The sequence below is a fragment of the Myxocyprinus asiaticus genome, chromosome 15, assembly GCF_019703515.2.
Source record: "Myxocyprinus asiaticus isolate MX2 ecotype Aquarium Trade chromosome 15, UBuf_Myxa_2, whole genome shotgun sequence".
Lineage (NCBI taxonomy): Eukaryota > Metazoa > Chordata > Actinopteri > Cypriniformes > Catostomidae > Myxocyprinus > Myxocyprinus asiaticus.
In genome coordinates, this window is record NC_059358.1 from 41761277 (window position 1) to 41774522 (window position 13246).

The 13246-nt window shown below is 40.3% G+C and overlaps 1 protein-coding gene across 1 annotated transcript in view; it reads right to left on the reverse strand.

Moving 5' to 3' along the window:
• Nucleotides 1-670: 670 nt before the first annotated feature.
• Nucleotides 671-13246, reverse strand: part of LOC127452639 (2-oxoisovalerate dehydrogenase subunit beta, mitochondrial-like) — a 103816-nt gene continuing 91240 nt past the window's right edge. Inside the window, exons 10-11 of the mRNA XM_051718268.1 lie at nt 1751-1898; nt 671-1034 (exon numbers count right to left, since the gene is read on the reverse strand). Of these exons, the coding sequence (XP_051574228.1) occupies nt 1758-1898 (141 nt within the window). The 3' untranslated portion in view covers nt 671-1034; nt 1751-1757. The remainder of the gene's footprint in view (nt 1035-1750; nt 1899-13246) is intronic.

Sequence of the window (13246 nt, forward strand, 5' to 3'; positions counted from 1 at the left end):
TTACTTGCATTGTATGGACCTACGGAGCTGAGATATTTTTCTATTGTGTTCTGAAGAAAGTCCTACACATCTGGGAAGGCATGAGGGTGAGTAAATGAGAGAATTTTCATTTTTGGTTGAAATATCCCTTTAACAGTAGAACAAACATAAGTAACTGTCATCAGATTTCTTGTTTGTATGGTTTTAAGCTTCCATGACCTGACTGCTTAGGTCTGATTAGGTCATGGTGTTTGTTTCTGTCTTTGTCAATTTTAAGGCAATCCTGCATGTATCTTTCATGAATACATTCTGGGCAATTCCATAGTGCATTGTGATTGAATGGAGCTAAGAGAAATTGATTACAAATTCACTTGTATTTCAATCAATACCACACACAAAAATCAAGTTGTTAAATAAGACTAGTTAAAACAAAACAAAAAAAAACTTCATTTCACCCAATATTTGTTTATGCTATGTATTTTTGTACTTTTATTAGCGTATCAAGTCATTAGCTTGGCAACATGCTAACATGAAAATCTTTTGGAATCAATTGTCTATTGTGCTTCATGCTAGGAGTGCTCTTTGTGTGATATTTGAGCTTGCTAGGTTTTGAAACAGAACCTATTTATCCAATTAAACCAAAGCTTTTTGAACTGGGATGGTACGGATAAAAGGGTAGACAGTAACAATATCACCGCAAAATCCAGCCGTTTAATTAGCTGACTCCCAATTATGCATAAGGGAAAAAGAACAAAAACATGTGACATCAAGGTAACAGCATGAGAACAGACATCCAACTACTAGATACAATATTGAAGTACCCATATGATATAAACATATTAGTGTTCATGAAACAAGTTTCATCCAGTGACCATTGACATTCTCCAGATAAAAGATCCAGGTTGTTCTCTGAAGTTTCCCAAAAAATGGCAGCCTGTCTGGAAAAATTGTTCCCTCTTCAGAGAGCAACCTAATTAGCGATGATGGTGAGGTCATCACTGTCTGGTTTGTTCACCAATATAGAGGAAGAGTTTCAAGTTCTTGATCAGTTTCATCTGTGAATATATATAGAGGAGAAAGTATTAGTCCAAATACACACAGGACGGCCAGTCAAGTGCATTTAAAGAAATATCCCACCCAAAAATGAAAATTCTGTGAATATAGAGCTCCTTTTTTAGCGTTTGACTGGTCATTGCATGGAAAATGGTAAATGGTCTGCACTTACATAGCACTTTTTTTTTTTTAAACCTTAGCAGTTTTCAATGTGCTTTACACTGTGACTCATTCACACACACCAATGGTGCTAGCCTGCCATTGGGAGCAACTTGGAGTTCAGTGTCTTGCCCAAGGAATCGAACCACCAACCCACTCTACCACCTGAGCCATAGCTGCTCCAAAAAAGAAGTGCATTATGAATCTTCAAAAAATCCTCCTGTGTCCTATGAAAAAATAACAGCATATGGGTTTGAAACTATATTAAATGTGAGTAAATAATGACACATTTTGTGTTTACTACTCTTAACTAGGAAGTAAACTCATCTATGTAACAGTGTTGCATGTCTGTCTCTACACCCCAAGACAAGAATCAATTTTGCTGTGCACAGGGCATGAATATTCCAGGCAACTGTACAGCAATACAATAACATGCTGTGAAAGTAATCAAATCTGAACAAATTTCCTATTTTGCAATGGCTGAATCCAAAAGATGTGCAGAAAGGTGCGATTGACAGTGATTCAGTTTCAAATGGTACATGTGGCCTAAAAAGTATACCTATGTTTTAGAAGTTGATCATACGCTTGACGGCTTCGAAGCACTTCCATTTATCAGGGATGTAGAAGGGCTCAAAGATGTGCGGGAAAGGCGTGTCATAACCACACACTCTGTTGATGGGCGCCTCCAAGTTCAGGAAACATTCCTCCTGCAGAGAACAGATTTGGTTGTATTACTTATTTGGTAGCAGTTTGAGTCAAAGCACTATATCATGATTTTTGAAAATGAACTAAAGAACATGACTTGGATATGGAGGATCAAGCTGGCAAAATAAAATAGTCAGGAGTATTAGACTGTGTCCTTACAAGGTGTGATACAATAAAGATACAAGTGTGTAGAGCTATCTGAGAGTTTGTCATGAGCAACCATGACAAGGAACAAGACATTTTGTTTGTTCATTTAAATTAGCAGGGTAAATGGACCAAACTAGTCGACACTTCTACAATGTACTACAGCGTGACTACACAACCATTCCAGACATCCCCAGGATTATTGATTAAAAGATGAAAATGGGATCACAAATTAATGTTTGGTGGACATCACTTCAAGAGAAGAGACCGTGACTGCCCACTTTTTAGTCATCTTGGTTCCAGAAGTATTTTTCAAATTTCTTTTATAGGAATTTAATAACATTTTATGAATTATTTCTAAGCCATGAACCAAACCAACCAGCTCAGAGGGGAATCACAACATTTCAAACTTTGAGTTGAAGCAGAACAGTTTTTGGACATTGGACAAATGTACAAGAATGTGTACTTGCTGTCTTTCATGAGGCATTGCCAATGATGTAATTGAATTAAAAACGATTTGTACAATTTGTATAGAAATTAAATAATCATATTTAATCGAACTACACAATGATCACTGTAAGACATTATAGATATTAGTTTAATTTTTTGTTTTTGTTAATGCATGATTTCCTGTAAAGCTGCTTTGAAACAATGTGTTGTAAAAAGCGCTATACAAATGACTTGACTAAGTTGTTTATTGTAATTATAAAAACAATGTATTTTTATTTTACTGCACAATATTCGATATATCCAAATTATATAAGCAGTCTGAGAGTGTAGGGAGTTTGAGAGAATTATATCATTCACAGTTTTTCATGGAAGTGCGTGGTCGCTGCAGAGCTTTTTTGGCACGCTTTGTTGACCGCAACTCTCTGATTGGTGGATCTCTTTTCAATAAATACAATTCCTAAGTTGAAATAATGGGCACCAATGCTTTTGCTGAAGCCATATACCATCGGTTAACAACCTCTGAGCTCACAGTAGTTCTCTCTTTAAAGGGATCTTAAAAAAATTAATTTGCCTATAAAAAAAAATGAATGAGATGTTTAATCCAGACAGACAAATGAGTTGTTGCTGATAACTAGTCAAATTGTGCCTGGTTAGGACAGTGTGTGTGTTAGTAATATGGGTCTTGCAGTATAGTACTGCTGCTCTTTTTTATGTTTAAGTGTTTGAAGGGCTGTAAAATGAGGTATAAAGCCAATACACAGGAGCTGAGCAAGTCCAGTCCCACATAGCTAAACACTACTCTTATTTACATTAAAGACACTGAGTCATCTAAAATTCAGAAAAGCTTAGAGGGGTCTGATTCACAGTAGCACCATGTTTGATTTTTGACCAGGATGAAAACAAGGATGTGAGGGATCCACTTGCCATCTCTTTAATGGGTTATATTGTTGTTTAAACTGTTTTTGATTGTTCCGTGGTCAAAACCTTCCTCTTTCCAAAAAACAAAACAAAAAAACAATTCAGTAGACAACAAAGAATTAGTTGTGATCAAGGAGCTTTATATGGCTTTATACAGTGCATGCCATTGAAGAGACTGTAAGTCTATCCCTCATTTTTATTCATGTCAAAAATCAAATATGTTACTGCTGTGAATAAGGTTTATAGTTCCTCTCATACAAAGCCAACCTTGAAATCTACTAACTAGATAGATTTAAGTGCCGACTGTTGAAGGGATAGTTCACCCAAAAATGAGAATTCTGGCATTACTGATTCATTCTCAAGTCGTTCCAAAACCACAAGCTTATATTTAATCCAAGAACACAAAAGACAAATTATTCATTGAAAATCTTGACATCAGCACTAGCTCTTCTTGGCACGTTCATGATCCAATTGAGTCCAGAATTTAGCAATGAATTGGTTGATGCAGTTCACAAAACCAGTCTGAATGACTTTAGAAATAGTACTGATCTGGTTCTCGAGTTCAACTCATTAAATCGATGACCCAAAGTGGATAACAGTGCACTTTAAGGGAAGGTTATCAGTGATTATTACACGGTTCTCTGGAATACTCTACTCTGATTGGTCAATGGCACCGTCCAGAGATGCGGACTCGAGTTAGAGACTCAGACTCGAGACACACTGGAGTCGCATTTTAATAGACTTCAGAATCGACATGAAATGGCTTCAGACTTGAGAATATTTAAAAATGACTCGAGTCTTTTAACCTTAACTATTGATATTTGTATGGCTTTGTTACATCTGCGTCACATTTCCCCATGTGTAGGTTTGCCACCCGTCCCGTAAAATATGGGATTGTCCTGTATTTAAAGACGAAAAGTCGCGTTCTGTATCGAATCAATCCCGGACGTGATTTGTCCCGTATTTCAAGCTGGTCAGATGGCGTCAGAGTGAAATCATTCAAGATCGTTAATTTAACCTTGATATTCGTTGTTAATGTTGCCTACTGTGGGTAAGGGACCGTCTAAAAAAGTCCAAAGAAATGTCAACCGCCATTGCAACAAACCACACCACATCTGCTCACCCCCAGTCAACAATTGAGAGAGTGTCCTTTATTCTACAACTAAAAAATTGGCAACCCTACCCGTGTGTACGGTCACATTAATTAACACACAAAACTTGCTAATACTGTCACAAACATTGGGCAGTGTAGCTACTGTATATAGCTCATTAGGATTGCCAACCTGAGGTTGAGTCAATTTAAACCTACCGCTTCATTTTATCAATCATTTCATAGTATATATAACATTCTGAGACACTATTCTTCTCACCACAATTGTACAGAGTGGTTATCTGAGTTAGCGTAGACTTTGTCAGTTCGAACCAATCTGGCCATTCTCTGTTGTCTCACTGGATGTTTTTTACTTTTGGCACCATTCTGAGTAAATTCTAGAGACTGTTGTGTGTGAAAATCCCAGGAGATCAGCAGTTACAGAAATCCTCAAACCAGCCAAATCCAAATCATTGAGATCACATTTTTCCCCATTCTGATGGTTGATGTGAACATTAACTGAAGCTCATGACCCGTACCTGCATGATTTTATGCACTGCACTGCTGCCACACGATTGGCTGATAAGATAATCGCATGGATGTTTGTTGATGCCAGATGGGCTGGTTTGAGTATTTCTGTAACTGCTGATCTCCTGGGATTTTCACACACAACAGTCTCTAGAATTTACTCAGAATGGTGACAAAAACAAAAAACATCCAGTGAGCAGCAGTTCTGCAGATGGAAATGCCTTGTTGATGAGAGAGGTCAACAGAGAATGGCCAGACTGGTTCGAACTGACAGAGTCTACAGAAACTCAGATAACCAACCACCACAATTGTGGTGAGAAAAATATAATCTCAGAATGCAATTCTGAGATGTGGGTTGGCGCTGCTTTGGCGGCACGTGGTTGATCTACACAATATTAGGCAGGTGGTTTTAAAACTGCAGCACCTTTATTACGGGAAACAGTACAGGATAAGTTAATTAAGTCTGTGAAATCATAAAATAAAATGAAATCAGTAAAATACATTTTACAAGTTCTGGTAGATTCTTTTTAGTATTCTGGATTTTCCAAAGATCATACATTTTGGCTATATAATGCAGTTTAATAAATATGATTGAGTAAATGTTTTTTTTTTTTTTTAAAAGCATGAAAGATGTAACTTGAGACTCGACTCTGACTCATGACTCGAAACATGACTCAGACTCCAGCGTTAAAGACTCCGGACTTGACTTGGACTTCAGAAGAAAGACTTGTGAACATCTCTGGCACCATCTAGTGGTCTGATATTTCTGAGTAACAACTGCACATCTGGTGATTAACCTTCTGGGGTTGACAGATGCACCAGCGCATCCTGCTGGATTTTTTCTGCATAACAGCAGAAACAACTTAAAATACCCAGTCATTTTTGGGCATACAGATAAGTGTAAGACATCATTAGAAACCATAAATGGTCTACTTTTATTTGTGTACACTCACAATAACAACACAATCTTGTGCTTTTGTAAAATAAAGAAAATAAACAGGATGCGTTTCAGCTGTCTCTGTCTCCGCGAGCATCTTTCTGGAACACGTCACGAAAATGAACTGAAACTCCACGAATATTTATCAGACAAACATGAAACATATGTCTAAAGAAAGCTTAAAATGTCTACTTTTAAATAAAACAATTCAAATTTAAAACAAATATTCTCCTGCAATGTAATCTGTATGAAACAAAGCGATGTACAGTTTCTCCTGACTCAGCTAATTATCACTAATAAGATCACACCCACCAGCAGAGCGCGCTATTCATACGGTGATGTGCTGAGGCGATCAATGCAAATGGTAAACGCCCCCAACAGTGCCTTAAAATATATCAAGTTCATCATTAAATTCATTCACTTTTCAGCGCGTTTTGAAGATGGCACGCTACACAGGTGAGGAAGCTCTACAGATGGTCCTAGATAGTGAGGAAGAGTTTTCCTCAGAAGAAGAGCGGGAATCCGACGAGGAACGTTTGCATTTTGAAGAGCGACTTGATCCAGCCGAGGATACAATTTCAGATGAGTAAGTCATTTAGTTTTACTTACATTAGTTGACATGCTATTTTATATAAACATGGACATATTTTACTAGTTGGACTATTTCCAGACTTGCCAGCCAGGATTCAGAGTATTGAAATTTGAAATATGTCCTAATAGGCAAGTTTTAGTTACATTTAAATGTTGTTCCGGCTAAAGCAGGTATTTAAATTGTATGCTGTATGATATAAATATGATATGTAGTATAATATAAAAATAATATGAATGTTTAGATTATATTTTAACTAGTGTTTATGCTGCCTCATTATCATCAATGAAGCTTGTTCTTGCAAATATCTGTTCAGGTGTAAATGTGTCAAATGTGCTGTAAATATGCCCATATTAGAAAATCAGCATATTAGAATGATTTCTGAAGGATCATGTGACACTGAAGACTGCAGTAATGATGCTGAAAATTCAGCTTTGATCACAGGAATAAATAGCATTTTACAATATATTCAAATAGAAAAGTTATATTACATTGTAAAAATATTTCACAATATCACTGTTTTTGCTGTATTTTGGATCAAATAAATGCAGCTTTGGTGAGCAGAAGAGACTTCTTTTAAAAACATAAACAAATCTTACAGATCTAAAACTTTTAAAAGGTAGTGTAGGTCTAAAGTAAAGTCTTTATGTAAAGAAAATGTATAGTCAGAATACTTCTTTTAACTGAAACTTGATTTTGTGTATATGCTACAAACAATACATTCAATCATTAAGTCTCCTCATATTCATTCTCTCTCAGGGGAGGGGTCTTTGTCTCCTCAGGTGTGAATCACATCAATATTCATGATCATTCACGCCTCCTCGCATATGTCCTTTCTAACACTATGTCTTACAAAAGTTAAATGACTATATTGTTTTGTATGAATGAGTGATCAGGATTGTTGTCACATCATTTTGTAGCAGAAACTCTAGGCTACAAGATCCAGTTCTCAAAAGTCTTGTGAACAAATGTTTAGTATGTGTTATATGGCCTTATTTCAGTGACTTAACATTTTTGTTTTTTCAAAAACCACGCATAAACGTTATTTTCTGAAAAATACAAACATGTACATACATGTTGTTCACATATTATTGTAGCCCAGTTTGTGCTGAATACAGTGTTATCAAACTTTAGCCATTAACATGTTTTTAAGCAACTGAAAAAAGCACAAATGTCAAGGCATGTCAAAACTTCTCCAGGGCCCAAAACACCCTCAGACCCCAGAGGGTTAAGATATATCAGACCGGTCATCCGGGATCTCTGCAAGTTAATAAAATAATTTCAAGTCAAATCAATGTTTCATGTTCATTTATTTATTTATTTGGCAAGTAGTCTTCTAAGAAGCTGGATAATGAGCAGTTAAACATTCATTAATTACAAAACAATCACCAACAGAACTCGGATGCAAACCGGAGGTGGAATTCAGCAGTTCATCAATTTATTTTTAATCAATTAATTACATAAATGGACATGAAACTGATTTGCATTGAAATTATTTATATATTTGGCAAGTAGTCTTATAATAAGCTGAATAATGTAGAGTTAGCCAGTTGTTTTCGCAAAATAAACCCCATTCAGGGTGATAAAGTCTGATCACCCTGTTGGTGTTTATTTTGCGATAACTAGCTGACTGTACATTATCCCATACATAACTTACATTTCTGTCTGTTCCTAATGCAAAACTATGGTATGGCTTCAGAAGACTTCGAACAAAGTAGTATGGACTACTTTTATGGACTTTTTGTCGGAGCGGCTAGGATATTCTTCTAAAATTCCAAATTAAATCTAAGTCATAAGGGTTTGGAATGACATGCCAGTGAGTAAAAGCCAGAATTATTTTTTTGGGTCAACTATTCCTTTAATGGACTATCTTGATTTTTCAGTGTCCAAATGCTAACAAAGCAAGCACATATGCTAAGCATGAACATCTCACTTTGTACGAAATTCTAGTGTATTTTGAAGCGACTACATAAGAATGTCAAGCTCCATTAAAGGCCTTTGTGCTTGCCTTATAAGATTGCCTGTATAAACACAAAAATGTGTTTCAGATATACATCCAGAGTCCACTCCAGCTCAGGAATGCATGAGGAGAGATATCAGGAAAAGATATATATCCAGAGTCCGTTCCAGCTCAGGAATGCCTGAGGAGAGATATCAGGAAAAGCACTGCAGTTCTGAGGCAGGTCTTGGGATGCTTGAGTCCATCCCTGCAGCTGCAATTGGTCTGCCACTCAGTGGTCAGAATGGGCTTGGCAGGCCTCCTGCAATCCTCATGGCAGACTGACTGTTGCCGCTCGGCCTACTGCTAATTACTATTTTGATTTGATATGGCAAGATGTATCTAGTGCTTCTGCTGTGAGCAAACACTTTTATCTACATGTGAAGTCTCTGAATTATAAAGAACGAAGTGTGGTTTATAAACACTCTAGAAAAAGAAACTTCAGGATATTTGCTGATAGACTAAAAACTAATTAGATCTATTTGTACACAAAGTTTCTTTGTGAACTTTATGTATACTTTATGGTCTCAGCCTTTTCATGTTTTTGGTATTTATGGTTGTTCATACATGTTTTATGTGTTTTCTCTTCTGCCAACATTTTCAGCAGGTGGTTAAACTTTACGCTTAAATCTGGCCTGCAAAATCAATTTTCACTTTCTGCATTTTGGTTTGACCTTTAGAGTTATCCCATATTTTTCATTAAGGGATGTTAAAAAGTAGCCTAATATACTGTTTCTAAAATAAGGGCTGGGTAAAAATATAGATTTTTCACATTCTTCATTTGATCAATCCTTATATCAATTCTATGCCAGGGGTGCTCATTACGTTGAATTCGACACAAATCATTATCAAAGTACAGATCTAGCCATCACTGGATAATGTATTCTGTATTTTGTATCTTTCATATTCTCTACACAATGTATTTTTGATTACAAACTATCTAGTTTAGTTTTAAGTCTTTAATTACTAAAAATCTTTTTGTGGTTTGACAGCTTGAATGAAACCTATTCAAGACTACATACAGAGAATTGCTTAATAAATGTCAAAATATCTAATCGCTCAGTTTGTGCAGTTACACCAGTTTCATACACTAACCTGCAAACTCATCAATGTCACTTTGTTCATTCTTAAAGTGCAAAAAACTTTAAGTTTTTTGTGTATGGTGACTAGATTCATGACTTTGCCATCTGCACCGTATCCTTCAGCATTTAATACAGTAAATGTTATTGTGGAGCTGAGGGTGTGGTTGAGCGCCCATCTGGGGAGAGAGAAAGCGGTAAGAACATCCACCTGAGATGAACTGTGACTTATTACCATCTCTATGTTCACAGTGAGAGTAGGGGGAGATTAAAAGACGGCCAGTTCACAGAGAGAGGAGAGAGACAGACAGACAGGCCAGAGTCTTTGTGTCTGACCCCTGAGAGAGAGTCTTGTGTTGTCTGAAGCTGAAAAGCGGACTGTTTATTTGAGTGATGCTGAAAAGCCATCTTATGTTTTGAGTGAAGCTGTACAGCGATTGCTGGTTATTTGTGAATAAAACGGACTCACGTGAGCTGTGGAAAACGGTTCCTGCTTCCTCCTCTATCTGCCCAACCTGAACCTTTGTTACACTGGTTCCAAAACCCGGGAAAGGAAGAAGGTATGCTGTTATGGAGTCGTCTTAGCCACTGGAGGAAGTGTTTCAATCCCTCGCTAGCATCCACCAGGCGCAACACCAGGCCCTCATGGATCTGCATGCAGAGCAGCAACAGCGCTTCGATGCATTCCTTCGAGGCCAAGGGGAAGACCGATGGGCGTTGCGGAGGTTGGTACCCCGGGGGGGGGGCGCATGCCACGACCCCAGCAGCAGCGAACCCCCATGTGACACTGGCGAAGATGGGGGTGCAAGATGAGCCGGAGGCCTTTCTGGAGCTTTTCGAGCGCATGGCCCAAGCTCTGGAATGGCTGCAGGCGCAATGGGCAGTCCACTTCCTACCGCTGCTGACCAGGGAGGCCCAACTCGTGACCCACCAACTCCTGGTCGACAAACTCCTGAGGTACCCTGAGCTGAAGAAAGCCATCCTGCAGCGGGTCGGCCGCAGTCCCAAAGAGCATCGCCGGTGGTTCCGAACCCTGACGCTGAGCGAAGTCGGCCACCCGTTTGCCTTCGTTCAACAGATCCACGATGCCTGCCGATGGTGGGTGCTGGTCAAGGAGCCCAGCGACGTCGGGGCTGTCATCGATCTCATGGTACTGGAACAATTCATCGCCAAACTGAAAGGGAATGTGGAATGGGTCCAGTGCCACTGACCAGCATCGCTGCATGAAGCAATGCAGTTGGTGGAGGACCATTTAGCGGTGTACCCGGGGCCAGCAAGCCCCTCTCTTTCTCCCTGTCGTCCCTCCCCCTCCCCTCCCCCCGGAAACGGTGGAACAATCCCCCGAGACCAGTGCCCCAGCCTCGGGGGTGTGCTAACACTACTGTCTCTCTCTCACCCAGCTCTACCCATTCTTCCTCTCAGGTGGGGGAAGCTGCCACCACTGGTGTGGGCGTGAGGTTTGGGCCGGTCGTTGGAGTTGCGGGGACACATCCGCGAACAGTGCCCGGTGATGGAGGTGGGGATAATGCTCCAGGTCCCCGACACTCCACAGGCTGCCCCCGATCAAGCCAGGACATACCAAATACCCGTGAGTATTGGGGGGGGGGGGGGGGTAAGCTTTGGTGGATTCAGGTTTTAAACAAACCTCTATTTATCAATGCTTGGTTCAAAATGGGGCATTGGTTTCAAATAATCGGGTGAAGGTGAGGTGTGTGCACGGGGATATTTACGATTATCCTGCAGTGACTGTCACTATTCTATTTCGGGGTCAAAAGCATAACATTGAGGCTGTAGTTACTTCCCGACTCACTCATACACTAATTTTGTGTACTAATTGGCCGGCTTTTCCCGAATTGTTAAAGGGGTTATGTGTGGATGTGTCCTGTAATACAGGGGGATGGTGTGGGATGTGCAATGCGCTGATGGGGGAGGCCGAGCCGGGGCCGTTTACACAAACACTGCATCAGGATGGCGTAAGGGAGGGGGAAGCCTCGGCTTTCCCAGCCCTTAGGGGAATTCCCACTGGAGACTTCCCTCTGGAGCAGATGCGAGGCGAGACTCTTAAGCATGCATTGGACCAAATGAATGTAATTGATGGTTAGTGCCTTCAGCCGCGCAATGCACTCACATATTTGTATTTCTCAGTTATAAATGATTGGTTGTATCGAGTGATGCAGGATGCTCAAACTAAATATACAACCCAGCTGTTAGTACCAAGGAGCCGTCGGGAAATGTAATTCCAGGCGGCTCATCATAGTCCAATGGCAGGTCACTTGGGACAGAGGAAAACACTAAGCCGTCTCATGGCCCGTTTCTATTGGCCAGGCATTCGAGGGGATGTTAGCCGGTAGTGTGCGACATGCCGCGAATGTCAGCTGGTGAATCCGCTGGCCACTCCAAAAGCACCATTGCACCCTCTTCCGTTGATCGAGGTTCCCTATGACAGAGTTGGCATGGACCTCGTCGGGCCATTAGAACGGTCAGCACGTGGGGATTCCGAAAAAAATTCTCACTGACCAGGGCACTACTTTTATGTCACATACACTACATGAGCTGTACGAATTATTAGGTATTAAATCGATTCAGACAAGTGTGTACCATCCACAAACAGACGGCTTGGTCGAGCGATTTGATAAGACCTTAAAAAAATATGATTCGTAAGTTTGTGCACGAAGATGCTCAGAATTGGGATAGGTGGCTCAAACCCATTATTTGCAGTGCGGGAGATAAAGTACTTGTATTACTGCCCACAGAGCTCTAAATTACTCGCAAACTGGCAAGGGCCCTTTGAGGTCACATAGCGAGTTGGGGAAGTCAATTATGAGGTAGTGCATATGGATAGGGGCGGGGCTCGTCAAATTTACCACCTCAACCTACTAAAACCATGGAGAGAGGTGGTTCCCGTATCCTTGCCGATGGTAGTTCTGGAGAGGGAGGAGCTCGGACCGGAGGTGAGTCTAAAACCCAATCAGTTCACCCCAGTCCCTTGCGGAGACCACCTCTCGCCGTCACAACGTATGGAGGTTGCCAGGTTGCAAAATAATTTCTCTGACGTGTTCTCGCCTCTCGTAATCTCATAAAACACCACATCGAGACCGCCTCCCGGGGTAGTGGTACGTAGTCGTCCCTACCGCTTACCCGAACACAAGAAATAAGTAGTATGGGAAGAATTAAAGGCCATGCATGATATGGGCATAATAGAAGAATCCCACTGTGATTGGATGAGCCCGGTGTTTCTGGTACCTAAGTGCGATGGCTCTGTCCGGTTCTGTGTGGATTATAGAAAGGTCAACGCGGTGTCTAAATTTGATATGTATCCAATGTCTCATATTGACAAACTGCTCGATCGGTTGGGCTTGGATCACTTTTATTCGACACTGGATTTGACAAAGGGATATTGGCAAATCCCCTTAACGCCGATGTCCCGTGAAAAAACAGCCTTCTCCACACTGTTTGGATTACACCAAATTGTGACTCTTCCGTTTGGATTGTTTGGGGCCCCGGCTACATTTCAGCGTCTTATGGACCGAGTCCTCAGACCGTACGCTGCGTATGCCGCTGCTTATTTGGATGATATCATTATTTACAGTAATGACTGGCAGCGGCATATGAAGCA